The sequence below is a fragment of the Zingiber officinale genome, chromosome 8A, assembly GCF_018446385.1.
Source record: "Zingiber officinale cultivar Zhangliang chromosome 8A, Zo_v1.1, whole genome shotgun sequence".
NCBI classification, from domain to species: Eukaryota; Viridiplantae; Streptophyta; class Magnoliopsida; order Zingiberales; family Zingiberaceae; genus Zingiber; species Zingiber officinale.
The window spans coordinates 136,728,041-136,745,896 of record NC_056000.1 but is presented as its reverse complement, the minus strand read 5'-3'; the positions used below and the strand labels follow the sequence as shown (position 1 = coordinate 136,745,896).

The following is a 17,856-nucleotide window of genomic DNA, read 5'->3' as shown; positions in this document are numbered from 1 at the left end:
TAGCGGAGTTACGACCGAGCAGACACATGCACAAGAGTAGTGAAGTTCCAACCAAGCGGACGGAACACAAGAGCAGCGAAGTTCTAGCCGAGCGGCCAACCCGCTCGACCTAGCAACATACTCTCACTATTATCCATCGACATCCTTTTGGGAGTTAGTGCCGCTGACACCGGACATGGACAACCAGAAGATCGTACGGTGGAAGCTTCCACTGTCACTTTAGAGATATGCTCGACCCGTTAAGGTACTGTGTCAGGGACACTTTACTGACAAGTCTTTTCATGGAAAATTTGGGGAAGCGTGCTCGCCTTGGGGAGCATGCACGTGCGCTACAGGAGTTCTATATAAAGGGGGGGTCTAAGCATCGGCGAAGGTATGCAATAGACACTATTCGTGCTACTATTCATTCTTGTTGTTGCTCCGCCTTCTACTTCATCGTCAGGACTGACTTGAGGATCGGAGGGTCAATGCAGGGACCCCTTCCCTGGCTTGACACTAAGGTAAGCTGTGTTGCAGGTCGGAGCGGAGTCTATAGGCGGTCAGCGGGAGCATCATATCCCCAACTTTCTATCTCATCGACTTTTGGACAGGATCATCTGTTAATCCAATCATGTTCGAATATGGTGTTTTAATGTTGGAAGAGTATTTAAGTTTAGGAAAAAAAGTTAGATCTCACTTGTGTGATAAGTGTGCATGAAAAGTACAAAGAGGTCGAAAGTTGAATTTTTGATAAGGAGAAGTTCTTGCAAGTCAAACAACTGAATGCAATACACGAAAATCCAAGGAGGCCGATGAAGGGATTCTTGGCAGAAGGAAAGTCTAAACAAATCACAAAATCAAATGCAAGGGTGGATGAAGACTCGGAGATGAGGAAACTCTAAACACAAAAGTCTAAAAAAACATGAGGTTTTTCTCATGCTTAATCGATTCTAAGTGCATTTTGGCCATTAGAATGATTGAAAATGATGTATAAGTCGAGACATTACGGATGAAGAGAAGAGGTTCGAAGGTTTGAGGATGAAAACCATGAATTACGGTTTACCCGTCTATTGTAGCAATTATTATCATAGATGCTAAAATAACATTGGAATAAAAGTATTTTTAAAATGAAAAATATGACCAAGTATTCTTTTGATATTGTTTTTAATAAATGAGACGTCTTTTTAGTGATAATGAAGATAATTAAGGGGCACTCTTTTATTTATTTTTCTTTAAAAAAGTAGTTAGGTTGCAGAATACGTCATTATAGATGAGAAGCATGGGTAAACACAGAATGTGAAGTCTAGTGACTTTTGTGCTTCGAGCAATAATGAAGAAAACTGCAAAGGACTCAGAAAAAAAGGGAGAAAATGGATATTAGGCTACTTGGTACACTCGGGAGACATGAACTCATTTATTTGTAAAAATGAGACATGTTCATTTAATTCAAAAAAGAAAGTCCTAAACAGAAAGAACCTGAAATAGAACATAAAAAGGGAGAAAAATGGATATTAGGCTACTTGGTACACTCGGAGACATGAACTCATTTATTTGTAAAAATGAGACATGTTCATTTAATTCAAAAAAGAAAGCCCTAAACAGAAAGAACCTGAAATAGAACATAAAAATCATATATCTAGGGGAAAAAAACATAAACACTAACACAGGGAAAATGATTAGAGGAGAAAAAAAATATATACATAGGACACAAGAAAAATGTCTAGAGGAAAAGTTCTCCAACAACATAGAGACAATTAAAGGGCAATGAAAAGGTGAGGAATAAAACAGTATGATATTATTTGGACAGATAAATAGTGGTTTTGGATGATATTTATATTACTTTTAGTTCCATTCAGTTAAACAATGTCTACTGTTCTTCAGTTTGTGCGCCATTCAGATAATATTTGGGGAAAAAAAAAACTTAAACCGATAATAAGAAAAAAAAACCCTCCTAGTTTTAGTCCGTAACTACCTAGATAGTTAACACTGTAAAACAATGCACCCTGCAACCAAGATAATAATACCGAGAGTACCTATATAATTTTATAGGAGCCGATGTATCACCTTTTCGTAAAAAAAACTGAGAAAGATGCGTCACCTTGTCATTCCAAGAGTAAAAAACGCTGTCCAAATTTAATTGGTTCAAGTGGTCATCACTGTTAATTTACAAACATTTTCCCAGCTCAAGCATTGGATGGGAGTGCAATACGCTTGCCAACATGCACGCGTAGGAAAGAACAACCTTGTCTGCTTGAAATCATGATTCTATATTAAATATTCTAAAACTCACACCCCATAAACTTTAATGGAAAAAAAAATTGAATTTGTTTCTTCAACCATTCCAATCACATCGCAACTTGAACAATGCAAATTGAACCACCTTAATTACAACAATCATATTAATGGATATGATAAAATGTGCTGGTTTTGCCTTTCGCCTGCAAGGTGAAGAATGTTGATGAATCCATATCAAATTTGCAGCCAAATAGAATAATTTTAAACAACTACGAAAACTCATAAGTGTTGGTTTAGATGAGTTAGACAATAACCCACGCGTATGAAATATTAATATTTGGACTTGCTCTAAAAAACAACTGGATTCTACTTGAACCAAATGGCAACCCAATCACGGGGCCAACAGGCGTTTTATCCCAGCTTTCTGCTCAGTGGTCAGCCTTGTCGGAAACCTTATGTCGAACTTGATACGGATATTTCCTTTCCTAGAGGGATCTTTTGGCATTGGCATTCCCTCTCTCGGGACTACCTCTACGTATCCAGGATGAATGACCGACGAATTAATAGGTATTGTAAGGCTGCGACCGTCGAGTGTAGTCAAGCGGGCAGTATAACCAGTGAGGGCCTCAACCAAAGAGATTTTCTGACTAGTTACCAAATCATTTCCTTCCCTCGTGAATACATCATGTGGCTTTTCATCTATGATGAACACTATGTCTGCAGCAATAATGTTGGGAACTTCATTTCCCTTTTCTGGGAATGTAATTTTGGTACCCTTTTTCCAACCTGGCTTTATATCAATTGTTAAAATTTCTTCAACGCTCGTGCTCTTCCTGTGACACATCGACCCAAGTAATGGTGAGTAAGAACAATTTGAACAAATGAAAGAAAGACAGTACTGAGAAAAAATAGTTAATTGTAGATTGATTAAAATTTAATCTCCGTGCACAGAGAAATAGGTTTTCCGCTAGTTTCAAAATATACCAAGAGAGTATTTCAAAATATTCAGCCCAAAATCTGCCATCTGTGCAGTAAATTATTCACCACGTAGAAATAGGTTTAACTAGTCGCAAAAGTGCCAACAGAGCACCTCAAAATATTCTGCCTAAAATAAACCAAATGATCACTAACTGATTTATAAGACACATCAATCGAATGTGATCAACTCCAATAGAAAGAGCTCCAAGTTAGTTTAGGGACAGTGCAACATTCACATGAAACTATGCTATAGATAACAGTATATATTTCAAATAATTCAGCCTTCAAAATACCCAAGATAAAAAGAAATAATTGTTTGCCAAGTTCATGCTCAATCAAAAGGTGCCCAACAAAGCAATTTTGAAAATACTCTTAATTGGAATAGCAATTAGTTATTTGACTCTCTGATCAGACTCCTCACTCCCCCCTCCATATCCATATCCATATCGGAATCCAAGTGAATGCTCAACCACCAATGCAATGACCACTTGTTATTCCACCACACTCATCTTGGATTCTCATAGACGAGTCTAAGTAATATATATGTTAACAATATTGAATAATACAATATCACCAAAGCTGTCATTAGCAATAACATCTAACATCTTGGGCGGACCGTGGAGCAGGCGGGATCCTCTGGTCCACAGGATGGGCCACAGAAGTTGATTGGTTGATTTGGATGGACCCCACCTGCTAAACAGGTGGGGTCTATTCAAATCAACCAATGAATGCAGTGATCCATCCTCTGGGCTGCAAAGTACGATCCAGAGGATTCGCTCTCGATCGTGGAGAGGCGTCTGGGGTGAGCGTTATCACCTTTTTTACAACCAATGAATTAATTAATTGAGTCCCTAGGGATATACTGCGATGATAAGCGGTGGGAAGGGCTCCCTAGGCAAATCTCACCCATAGCACCTTACACCTAGAGAGTTTGAATTACTGGAGCCGCAAGGTCGTCCTCTAAGACCCATCTGCACTTACGATTTAGCCTTGTGGCTGATTAGAAACTTCTGTTAAACCGAACCGGTCACCTCTTCATTTTTTTTTTTTATTATTTTTTATGAATTAATTAATTGATGTTATAGTAAAACTGTGATTTACATAAAAAAAAGAAAAAATATATCATTAAATAAATATTTATTTAATTAATAATTATATCTTAAATAGTAATGAAAATTATTATTTATTCAAAATTTCAATCCACATATAAACCTTTGATATTTTAGAACAAAACATCCCAACTATTTAAAGTGAACTACATAATGTTTATATCTCCATTAAGCTCTGTAAGATTACTTCACTATAACATTTCAATCAATTTATCCATCTTCCTTTTATATATTAACCAGAGTTTTCTTCAAACTCCCTCTAACCTTTTCTTTCTCCACTCTAATTCTTCTCTTTATAAAATATATGTTTTTTACCTTTAAACATGTCTTTAACATCTCAACCACTTTTCCCCACAACTATTAACTACCTAATAGTAGTTTTTTTCTCTCTCTTTTTTAGCAACCTCATAGATCCATTTTAACATTCTATAGAAAATCATCACAACCAACTTAACATTTTCATCAGTGTTGCATTAATTTTTTTTATAATTTGTTTTCTAACAGCAAGCATTCTAATTGGCAGGATACAAGCGCCATAAACTTTTTCTCTTAACCTATTCGGGCACACAACAATCGCACAAATCTTCAAAAACCTCATTTCCATTTTTATTGTCTACTCACTCTTTATGGTACTAATGGTGTCTTCATCAATATCTACCTTGCTGAATAATAGACCTGAAGATACTTAAAGCTCTTACTCATCATACACATCTTAGATGTATGGTAATTCACTTATTCTTATTGAATTTATATTTCTCATATTCACTTTGTACCACAACAAATTTGCAAATTCTTTTGTCATGACATTGGCCACCTATGACAATTATGATTATATTTTGAACATATAATTACCAATAGCAATAAAAGTGTGAATGGGTCCTTCTAAAAACTAATAAAAAAAACTCCATTGAAGGGAATGGAAATAACAGGACACAAAGTTTCTACACAATTGTTACAGTATGTAAATAATAATGCTGATAATAAAGTACAGAAACAAATTTGTTATATTAGTATATTATCAACTAAAATAATTTCTCTTTTAAAAGAATAATGTTAGAATAAAATATGAATGTTAATTTGTAAGGATTATTAAAATAACTAAAAATATTAAATAAGACTAAATAAAAAAACTGTTTTTAATATGGTATGATTTTATCTAACAATAAATAAAGTACAAGCATTATGGATAAAAATAAAATTAATAACTAACATTAATTCTGACATTAAAGTAACAAATGCAGGAAAAAATATCATTCTCAAAATAAAACTAGTTTGGATGTCTAATAATTGCATATTTTATCTTAAATAAAAAAACCTTTTTTGATTCTTTTCAGTAGTATATTTTTTACAAACTAAGTGCCTTCTTAAGTAGACTTTACCGTATACAGATAAAATTAAGGTATTTGGTCGACAGTTGGAATACTTTTGGATAAGACAAAGATCTTTTAGTTATCAAATTAATGTAAATTCAACTTAAATATGTGGGCATGACCACAATTCTTTTATAATATCATCTTCTACCTATATTCAGGCAACTACTCTGCCCGTGATGTTTTAACCTCATATGAATCAACCTCCATCAAGCATGTAATGAAGTCTTCAGTACCCAAGAAAGGAATATGTGCAAAAGCAATGATAAAGTTATCTGCTAGATGGTGCCCTTAAATTTGAAAGACCCATTAATTGAAGAACTGGAGATCAATCTAGTCCAATTTGATCAATGAGAATCTCACTTTGACTTGGATTTAAGCTGGTCAAGTCAGGTAGTTCATCAGTTCAAGGGCTGGTTCAATTTTAGAGCATCATTGCTAGATAACTAGAAAGGACAAGGACTATAAACGAACAAAACATTTATGAACATGTTTGATACTCTGCTTGACAAGATCTTTATACAAACACCCTTGACACTAGTATAATCAGCTCATTAATAAAGATCATGAAACAATTCATGAATAACCTTAATTATTTACTTGTTTAAAGTCTGATTATAATTTGATGTTTTATTTTTATACACAAATACATTAAAAAAAAAGTGTAACAACAATAACCAAACCTGTACCATTAAGTGGGTTCGATTATATGGATTCTCTTACATCATTGGACTTGACCTCAATCTCTTATGATATATTTATTTGAATTTCATCTTGTTTTATCGTTGCTAATCAAATCTTCTTTGGTCCCTCTTCCTCAATTAATGAGTATTTGTCATGGTCCCATATCGGCTAACTAAGGCATTAATTAGTCCTTAAATATATGTCCATACCATTTTAAACACGTCTATCGAAGCTTTCCCTCAAGCACAACCTCGGCTCTATTATATTTGCCCATTCACCTTAATCCTCCTCTCTATGACTTGCATCTTGTGCTTGTGTGCTCAATTTATAGTTCAACATTTTAAGCTTTAGAGGACCTTGCAATCACAAAGAACATTTGACGCTCTCCTTCATTTCAATCATCTTACTTGTATCCTATATAAAACATCACTATCAACCCCTATACTAAACTTAAATTTCATATAGTTTTGTCTTTACTAACCCCAAAATCTTTTATTTCCAATGTTTCCGATTAGAATTTAAGCTTAGCATTTCCGTCTTCACATGTCCCATCAACAAAAATAATATCATGTCCTTCGTATGGTCCACCAAGCACCACTCATCTCTTGGGCCACCATGTACTTGGCAAAAGATGAAGGGGGATACAGACTGCGTGATCTCAAGTCATGGAATTCTACACTATTGTCCAAGTCCATCCAACGAAAGGACTCCCTTTGGGTGTGGTGGGGTCACCACTAATACCTCTAAAGCACCGATATGTGGAAGTGGCAAGCGAAACCATCTGGCAACCCCCTCATCAAGAAACTAATCCAAATCCGCCAAACAGTCTAGGGGTTGGTTCTACTGAGCAGGTTGTGGTAATGTAGGACTCATGGTTCGATCCAGAATTGTGGCGCGGAGGTGCTGCATATGACTTCTTCAGGCCATGGAGTAGAAAGGCATGGGGAGCAATTGTATGGAAGCCTTACATCATTCCAAAGCACCAATTCGTCATGTGGCAGCTCGCCCATGACAAAGTGTGCACCAAGGGCAGATTGTCGTATGTAGACTGCAAAACCTATCCGTTGTGCTAGGTAGGGGTGAACATTCGGTTAATTCGGTCCATAAATTAACCGAATTAACCGAAAACCGATTTAGTGTTAGCTAACCGAATCAAATCAAAGTTTTACTAAAACTAAATTAACCAAATTAGTTATTTCAGTTAACAACGAATTAACTAAATTTGTTTAAAATAACAATAAAAAAAAATTATACTAAATTAATATCAAATTAACCGAATTAACCGAATGCTCACCCTTAGTGCTAGGCGGATAAGACGACGGACCACCTTTTCTTCATATGTTCCATCTTTAAACCTCTATGAGGCAGGGCCTAAAGTTGACTTTAGGACAACAACAGCCTTGTTGGAGACGTTCCAACAACGATATCATGGAGGGAGTATGCTCAACAAAGCCCGTCATTTGGGTATATCTTGTATGATCTATTTGATTTGGCAAACCCGAAATCGATGTCAATATGAAGGGGATATGCCAAACATTGAGGTTGTTTAGAAAGGTTCAAATGCATGTCTTTAGATTTTTAAGTGCTCCTCATGTAAGTCCTTGATCAACTTTAATACAATTTACCTTTATCAAAAAATAAATAAAAAAATAATATCATGTGCAAATAAGATGCACCATGATAACATGTCTTAAATGTGTGTCTAGTAAATTCATTCATAACTAGTTAAAAAAATTATGAACTTAAAGTTGATGTTTGATGTAAACACTATCTTTATAGGAACACTTCCATTAATTCACTCTCCTCTTATTCTCATATATATCCTTAATTGTTTCAATATACGATATGTTAACACCTTTTCTTCTAGAATTCTCCACATAATTTCCCTCAAGACTTTATCATAAAATTTTTCTAGATCAATGAATATCCTATGTAAGTCTTCTTCTTTTCCAAATAATTTTGAATCAATTGTATAAGATGTGTAGTTTCTATCATCGACCTTTCAAACATAGATCCAGATTTTGATTACCTTAGTCTCCTTGATCGTTTTTCTATCACTCTTTCTTCATGTCCTTATAATTTACATAATTTTGTAAGTCTATCAAACATTAATACCATTTTTTTCTAGACATTTCCAAACCTCTATTGGAATTACAAATTAAATAATCTTATATAATTTATGATATTTAAAGATGAAAAATAGTAAAATTTCATTTATTGGATCATTGTTTAATTACATTTTATGTACAATAATGTCCTCCATAACAAGCTCAAGCTCTTTAAGATAAATGAACAAGCTAGAACACATTCAAGTTCAACTCAACCGTAGAGACTCAACCTAAAAAAAGGCATTTGATCCTTTGATCCAATGACCTTGTCAAAATGCATTTAGTCTCGCCAAGTGATTTTTCCATTTAAGGAGTATATTTAAGTCTTCATAAGGTTGTAAGTACAATAAGAAGTAACTGTTTCATAATTTAGAGGATAACCTACTTGGCATTTTTTACTATTATTGCAATATTCTCCCCATTCCTAATTTTGGTACTTGAAGGGGAGCTTTAGCGCAACGGAAAAGTTGTTGCTTTGTGGCCAAAAGGTCACGGTTTCGAATCCTAGAAACAACCTCTTGTAAAAAACAAGGTAAGGCTGCGTACAAGGATTCTTCCCCGGGACCCCGCAAGGCGGGAGTTTCGTGCACCGGACTGCCCTTTTTCCTAATTTTGGTACTTGTCAATCTAATTTTGTAAACTTAGATGTATAATAATTGTATTATTGGAGCAATGCAAAATCATTTCAGTGTTACAATTAATTTTTTAGCCGAGTGGTTAAGACAAGTGAATTTGGAAAGGAAGTAGGGTTTAAATGAGAGGAATTTAGTAATTTTTGGCATTTAAAGCAGCTTATGAGTGCTTAAGGGCACATGTACATATGTAATTTAGAAAACTTAGAAGGGAAAAACATAATGTACAAAGAAAAAATAAATCCCAAATAGAAAGAAGGAAAGGGAGCCATATTTAGTGGGGTTTTTTTTTTTTTTGCATTATCAAGTAGGGACTACCTCATTGGATTGGTTGAAACCTTTTATGGCTAAGCCCCTTTGTTTTTCCCATCTTCCCAAAGCATTATCTCCTCTCCTCTCTTCTCCTCTTTCCTTATGGCCAATGGCATCAAGTGGGAGGTATTTTCCTCTGTAGCTAACAACATCTAGGTGGACAATAACCATCAGAGATAAGGGAAGCAACTAAGGAGTTAGGCAGCGAACCTAGAGCAAGTGTTTGGAGTCTAAAGAAGCCCTAGAGGCGTATGAATGGCCTTAAAGGGAAGAATTAGACCTAATTGGAAGTTAGGATCCTAAATAGTTTTTTTTTAATGATTTTAACAATACTAAGCGATCTTGTGCACATCTTTTGTAAGAAACAGTTTGGGCATAGAACCTTTTCCCTTAGTGCTAGATGATGGTGATGTTAGGAGGAGACAGTCGGTAATCGACCGATAGAGGGGGGTGAATACCATGTGTGCCTGCAAATGAGATTTCTAAACTTCTCTTGCTAATATTTAGCAAGGTCATAAAATAATTAGCATCAAAACAAAAATATAAACAATTGCAAGCGCACTCCACAATTGCTAACACCTTAGATTATGTGGTTTGGCAGCCTCAAGTCTGCTACTCCACGACTTATGATCCTCTCCAAAGCATCACTCCCAGATGCCCCCTATATTTATGCCCTTTATATTTTCTCCTTCTCGGCAGCATAAGAGGTGGGAAACCCTCTTCTAAATCTTTCAAAATATACCAAAAAAAAAAAAGGTTTACAAAATAATGAAAATACAAGCATTGCAATCTATTGCAGAATAGGGTTGAATAAACATGAGTTATTATTTTGTTCACAACCCTTTCCTCTTGTTATATAGCATCTTCTTCTAATTCAAATGTTGACGCTTTTTGGCTATTCTAGCACTGATCAATCAACTAATTGCTTGGGGTTGTTATTGGATCATGACATTATGCCTTCTATTAACAGTTCACCTTCTATTAATGACTCAACAACCAACTTGAGTCGACTGCATCAGTCAACTAATATCCACATCAATTAGCTAAACTAAGCCATAAAACCCAAATATACTTTAGGGTTTTGTGTTTCTATCAGTTGACTTAGTAACTAGTTGACAGGATTTTGAAATACGATCATCCTAATAATCGAGTCTTTCATAAGTTGAGAACTTCCCTCTCCTAGGTACATGTGCTTTCAACTCTTAGCAAACCATACGACGATCTCTGCTACAAAAATTATTTCTTGTCAAATTTCTCATCCCTCGGATGTGCCCAATCCCTTAGCTTACTCCTCATGTCATCCTTCAAGCTCTGTTTATGTAATATGCTTCACAGGCACAGTTGAACATTGATGTTCCTCATCTTGTAGTCCCTCAAATATCCTATACCGCCCTTCTTCTATCTCTATGGACCTTGAGCCATTGGATAACCAAGACCTTAGCCATGTTACCTCCATGTGCATATCAGCTAAGTCTTGTATAATTCAAACACACGTATCTAACAAAATCACAAATCCTAACTTAAACCCTTCACATAAACATCAAAACTCAAGGTCAAACCCAACTACTTAGGGCACGATTACACCAATAGGTGAATATAGGAGGCTCCTCGAAAGGTGACAAATAGAGATGTTTCTACGATTGGTTAATATGCTAATAAGGATAATATAGTTGGAATTGTTAATTGGAGGCAACTTTAAGTGTTCAAAATATTTTTGTTGAATGTGCATGGTGGCGTCCTTATAGAATGTTTTTAGGTATCAACCCTAAACAATGAAGGTGTCGACCTTACTTCTTATTACGACATTGACCCTTATATGCATGGTGCACAATGATGTCAACCCTATTTTGGCATGTGCAACTAAAGAGTTTAATAAAACACATACATAGATGTGCATTTGCATTATATATTTCATTTGTCAATTGTAGTTTGATATACCATGTAAGTGAGAATGGTCATTCTTAATTGACAGGACATGCAAGTGAGAATGGTTTGGTAGATGTTCAAGTGAAACTCTAAACTAGTTTGTATAAGAGTAATGAACATCAATTGGAACAATGATGAACCCCCCTCATAGTATTACATATGTTCCAAACTCTATTTATGTGTTTGTCATACCTAGTTCATGTCACAGACTATTGACCCTAAGTGTTCTATTTAATAATGAAAGAGTTGTTTGTTAATGCGAGCTAAGAACAATAATTGTGATCGACCCATAAAAAATGGTTAGTTGACCCTATTTTCCAAAATGCTACTAGTGTTAACTAAAACTTTTTCTGAGTTAACGTTATTTCCCATAACATGGATGGACCCAAAAACTTTCTAAGGTTGACACAGCTCTTATACCCAGCTCTGTCATTTTAGGTCAACCCACTATTTTTCTTGGGTTGACCTAATCTGAAACAATGACCTTGCTATTATTCAACGTGACAAATATAGTCTTCCCACACATGCATCATGGTAAGTTCTATTATAACCCCGAATTACTAGCACTTCCTTGCATCATTCTATAATTAATATAGTTATGTACAATTAAAGATATGTAATACTACAAATTAAGATCTCACCCATAAAAGACTAAAAGAGAGATGAATATAAAAATATTTACAAGGCATCTTAGAAAACCAAAACCCAATTGTTCAACAGAATGAAAAATGCCAGTGATCCCATGAGCACAACAAAGTATCAACATGGCAATTTCATCAAACTAAGGTCAACTAGCTTCTATACAATAAAAGGATCTCTTTTAATCCCTTTTGGCAATATGAAGAGTAAGAAAAAAAAACAAATGCTGCATCTAGTTGCTGATACAAGTTTTGTTGAAATATACCTGCAATGATCCAAATATGTTTCACACTTTCTTCAATAGCGGACTGAAAACTAACAACCAGCATCATAATTTCATGGTCATTTGTCCAAAGATACAATACTTAACAAGACTCAACATACAATCAATTAAATAGAAACATGTGTGCTAATTTAAGAATGTATACAATAAATTTTTATGATGCCTACTTGCATAAAAAATATCCATGAATAGAAAATCCTCCTGAAAATTAACTACTGCAATTTTAAAAATGAAAGTATGTTTTCTAAACTATTTTTTCTTGCCATTTCTTTATGTATAATTAATTGCAGCTAACAAGTCACCCACATGTGGCATGACTATTGTTGATGCATTTGTATCTTGATATGATCAACAAGCGTGGAATTTATCAAATTTAACAACACTGAGTGTTAAACTTAAAGTAAGTTCTATAAAACCGTAGTTATACCTGCTATGTTATATGGAGCTGAATGTTGGACTATGACTCGAGCACATGAGCAGAAGATGAGAGTTTCAGAGATGAGGATGTTAAGATGAATGTGTGGACATAGGAGGATGAACAAAATAAGAAATGAAAACATTAGAGAGAAAGTCGGAATTGTATTTATTGAGGAAAAACTCCGAGAGAGACATTTAAGATGGTACGGACATGTACTTAGATGACCAATAAATACTCCAGTTAGGCGATGTGAAACTATGAAAAACATGCATATCAAACGAGGAAGAGGAAGACCAAAAAAGACTTGGTTAGCAACAATAAAACAAGATAAAATTTATTTAAATATAGATGATGACATAATAGGAGATAGAGCTCAATGGCGTAAAAGGATTCATGCAGCCGACCCCACTTAGTGGGAAAAGGCTTGGTTGTTGTTGTTGTTAACAACATAGGGTGTAATTGAAATAGATATATTTCACATTTTATGTTCTTTTAATCGAAAACAACTGCAAAACATTACATCAGAAACCTTCCCAGGATCTTTCATGGAAAACATAATTTTTTTCTAAATTAATTCAATGAAGATAACTGATAACCTAGTTAGCTAAGATCAACTAAAGATTTATTTCAGATGAACTAGTTATAGTAATAATAATAGACTAATTCAACCACTAAAAGTGGCAAATGGAATAGAAGAAACTCACCCGTTGGCATCAACAATCTCCCTAGAAATCTTCATCTTTTTGGTTGTGCCCTTATACAAGTCCTCCAGGCTGCAGGGCAACCGGTTCTCAATGGGCGCTTGCTTCCTTGGTTGCTGAGTGTACATTGACGCGCCGCCCTCCCCGCCACTAAATGACGACCCAAATAAGTCGTCCCTGAACATCCCGCCAATTCCGCCTGGGAACCTCGATCCGCTCCTGGTCCCGCCACCCATCCCTCCGAACGGGCTGGAGAAACCGAAGAACTCGGCAAATATGTCATCAGCACTCCTAGGGTTGAATCGGAACGAGCTCGGCCCACCTTCGGCACCACCAAACCCACCGGCGCCGGGCGGAGGGACCTGCCCCTTGAGGCCCTCCTCGCCGTACTGGTCGTAGACGGCGCGCTTCTGCTGATCGCTCAGGACCTACCGAAACAAAGAGATCCAATGGTTCAGAATGATCGGAGCTTCGGAGGTGGTAGATCAAGGAGGGGCGGGAAGGAAGAGATGGTACCTCGTACGCTTCGGAGATCTGCTTGAACTTTGCCTCGGCTTCCTTCTTATTGTTGGGGTTCTTGTCCGGGTGCCACTTCATGGCGAGCTTACGGTAGGACTTCTTGAGATCGTCGTCCTTGGCGCTCCTATCGACGCCCAGGACCTTGTAATAGTCCACGCCCATCTTCTAGTTCTTCGCTTCTATTCTCGGCTTTCGCTGCTTGCTCCGATGGAGGTAAGCGGGGTGATTATCGCGAGAGTTCCTCCTCTTTGATCGTAATGCTTCTCTTTTCCACTTGTTTGTTTCTCGCCGCCGCCGTCGTCCGTCGTCGCCGTCGTCGCCGCCGCTTGTGGGATTGGTTCGGGATGTGGCTGTAGTTGAACGGTGGGTCGGAACGAGCTTGGAAGTTTCTAGAAGAACAATGGGCTGACCAGATTCGGCCGGAGCCCAATAAAATATGTAGCAAGCGAATCAAGTTTAATATTTTAAACTGAAATTTTAATTATATTTACTAATGTTAGGCCAATACATTACTTTAATTGATTGAGATAATTATAAAATAATTATTATATTATATTTAATTTTTTTATTACACACTCATTTATATTTAAATAATAATAATTATTTTTCAATTAATTAAATCTTTGTTAACCTCTTTAGATTAAGGGCAAAATTGAGAACTTCCTCAATTTTATAAATCATGAAAGTGGAGATTTTATCTCAGAAATGTCCCTTCTTTTTTTAACTATATTGTAGTAGTGAGTAGTTAATGAATGTATAGAAATTATTGAATAGTTGTTAAAATGTGTAAAAACTACGGATTAGTTAATATAACATGTTTATGATAAGTTTATAGTTCAATTTAATTAAATATGAAATAGAAGATTTTTCATGTTATAGCATTACACATTTGTAGTTAAATTTTAAACCTTAAAAATTTGAATGTTCAATTCTAAACTCTCTGCCATTATATCAAAATATTTTTATAAATTTAATCAAAATTATTTAAATTTTATTAAAATTATTTTAAATTAATCAAAATCATTTAAAAATAATTACAGAGACTATTAAATAGTTATACAATTATATTATGCCGGCGAGAAATATGAATAATAAAAATATCATATACTACTTTAATTGATTGAGATAATTATAAATTAATAATTAAAATTTATTTTATTAAACTTAATTTTCTATTATATATTTATCTATATTTAAATAAATTTTATTATTTATTTATTATTAATTAAATTGTTTTTCAACTCTCTTATCTTTAATTAAATTAAAGGCAAAAATGAAGAAGAGGCTACAAATTTTATAAATCATGTGCGCCTGTTTTTCAAGAAGTCCAAATGATGTCACATTATGATTTTATTCTAAAAATATATTTTATTCTAGAGATGTTGTAGTTGCTATAATGTTTAGAAATTACTCAGTGATTATTATAATATGTTTAGAATGAGTTTATGATTCAATTTAATTAAGTATGAAATAGATAATTTTTTATATTATAGCAATCATCGAGTAGTTGCTACCCGTTGTAACTAAATTATAAACCCTAAAACTCTGAACTTTCGCTTGGTATACATTCAGCAATGAAAATGATAATGAGTTTTGATTGAGGGATTAATGTTGGACCAATTAGGGATGACAAGAGAGGGTTGAGTTTATCTGTCAAAAAGTAAAACAAACACCTTTCTCGACCGTTCAACTCAGATTAGCAACAATAGTATAATTAGAATAAACAACAAGAAAATGAAAGAAGAGGCGCAAGGTTTATTTGGTTACAACCTAGGTAGTTGTTAATCCAAGGACAATGAAAGATCTAAAAATCTCTTTCAGTGAAGGCGGAGAAGCCTCTTACACTCGTTAATTGCTTAGACTATTGCTAAGAAAAGAATATAGGAGTTGTTTTTTATTTCCTAGGTTCAGAGAGTTCTTTTATAGCCCTTGAAAAATCTTATCCGTGGCTTGAAGACGTGTCCCATAGGACTGGAAGGCGCCTCCAATGAGGCGCCTTTATCCTTTGGCGACGGTTAAAATCAGCCTAGTCGAAGGCGCTTTCCATAGAGCTCGAAGGTGCCTTCGTACTATTCATCGAAGGCGTCTTCCACAATAAAGGTGCGGGAGTGCCATTAATTCACTTTGAAGGCGCCTCTAGCAGCAATTCCAACCTTCTTTCACTCTTCTGCTGCTCCGATCGCCTGGGTGATCAATCCGAAATAGAGGTCACCAGGACTAATTTTTCGGCCTTCTCCTTGAGCAGGCTTCCGCTCCAGCTTCTCGTCCCTTAGAATGTCGCGCACGTCCTCTCGTCCATCGATGTACTCTTCCATAGCACGTCATCCCTCGGATGCACTGAGCCCGTCGACTCCCTTCTAATGGCATCATTTTTGCTAGCTGCGTCTTCCTCTCGACTTCTTGTGTTCCTAAGCTCCTGCACACTTAGACACAAGGGTCAAACACAACAAGACTTAACTTAACCTGGTTGATCACATCAAAACTACCATAGGGTTCCAACAATCTCATTCTTTTTGATGTGCATCAACCCAGGTTCAAATTAGGGTAAAAATAATGTAATAAAAGTATTATAAAGAAATTGTAATACTAACTTTTTAGGAACATGATGTTGCAAAATTCAAAATTTTATAATGTTTGCAAGCTTCAAATTTTATAATGTTGCAAAATATTCGCAAAATTCAAAATGTTAAAGTTAAAATACAAAATTTTAAAATCTCCCCTTAAAAATCTCCCCCTAAACTAAACTTATAATTATTCTTCCCCCTTTGATCACATCAAAAGAATAACATAAAAAGTTATAAAGTTTTTAAAGTTAATTTTGAGGGGTACTTAATAAAATAGTAAACAGAATGACTAAAAATTTTCATAAAGTCATACTTTGTATTTAAAAAAAATTAACAAAAAATTATTTTGTAAAAAAAATCTAACATTGCTAATAGAGTAATCATTTTAACAATTAGTTAATTAAATATTTATTTTGATAATTGGCTTTCAGGCTGTAGCAAGACACTAGGCCTTCTTAGATATTGGAGCAACAATTACTTTCTTAAACAAAACCTTTAAAAAAATTTAATATTTAATTTAACTCTTTTATAATTAAAAAAATTTTAGTCTAGGTATGATTAGGAATGTAAACAAGTCGAACCGAGCCGAACAGTATTAGGCTCGAGCTCGGCTCGTTTAAGTTATATTCGGGCTCGAGCTCGGCTCGAGCTCAAATCGAACTTTTATTACAAGGCTCGAGTGTTGGGTTCTTCGGGCCGCGAAAACCGCTTTTCGCGTCGCGGAAACCCCGAATCGCCCAAGCCACGGATCTCGTGCAAGGAAAACCAAACGAAAAATACGAGTACGAGTTTCATAATTTTAGATCTACTCCTAGATCTATATGTTAAGAGTTTACCCTTGAAGCGTGCTCTTCGTTTAGTCCCGCTCGTCCAAGGAAGCGTTGGATCTCGAGAGTGTCAATGTAGACACTCCTCTAGTGATATCCACACGAACAAGGAGTGGTCTTCTACCACTCAAAGATGGAGAAGAGAGCCCCAAGTGTGCTAGCACTTTTCTAGAGCTCTCGGATGGGAACAAAAAAAAAGGAGAAAAGAGAGAAATAGAAGAGAGAATCACATACACTCCTTTAGTACCCTCCTTTGTGACCTTCACTTTCCCTTGTGCTCTTGGAAACAACTCAACATCTTCTCCTCACCATGATAGCCACGACCACAGCAACTCAAGAGGAGAGGAGAACCCAAGGAAGAAGAAGGAATAATGACACCACATCAATACACAAAACAAAAACCTCCACACCATCTAATGTGTGGCCGGCCACACCATAAAGCCCCTCATTAATGTGGCCGGCCACATTAAAACTAATTGGATGTGTAACCTCCAATGAGGTGGCATACCATTATGAGGTGGTGATGTGGCTAATGATGTGGCTAGGTTGGTCATGCCAAGTAGGATGAGTCA

The 17,856-nt window shown here is 35.6% G+C and overlaps 1 protein-coding gene across 1 annotated transcript; it reads right to left on the bottom strand.

Moving 5' to 3' along the window:
- Positions 1–2,432: 2,432 nt before the first annotated feature.
- On the bottom strand, positions 2,433–14,318 carry LOC122010381 (dnaJ homolog subfamily B member 1-like). The gene is made up of 3 exons (XM_042566894.1): positions 13,891–14,318; positions 13,378–13,802; positions 2,433–3,047 (listed from the first exon to the last, which is right to left on the bottom strand). The coding sequence occupies exons 1-3, from the start codon at positions 14,053–14,055 to the stop codon at positions 2,606–2,608; spliced, it is 1,032 nt and encodes a 343-aa protein (XP_042422828.1). The 5' UTR covers positions 14,056–14,318; the 3' UTR covers positions 2,433–2,605.
- Positions 14,319–17,856: the final 3,538 nt, after the last annotated feature.

Bases quoted from the DNA above. Each gene is read 5' to 3' on its own strand.
- LOC122010381 (XM_042566894.1), bottom strand. From the start codon at position 14,055: ATGGGCGTGGACTATTACAAGGTCCTGGGCGTCGATAGGAGCGCCAAG. The intron at 13,803-13,890 runs GTACCATCTCTT...TTGTTTCGGTAG, and splicing joins AGATCTCCGAAGCGTACGAG to GTCCTGAGCGATCAGCAGAA. The intron at 3,048-13,377 runs GTGAGTTTCTTC...GATGTGTCACAG, and splicing joins GAGATTGTTGATGCCAACGG to GAAGAGCACGAGCGTTGAAG.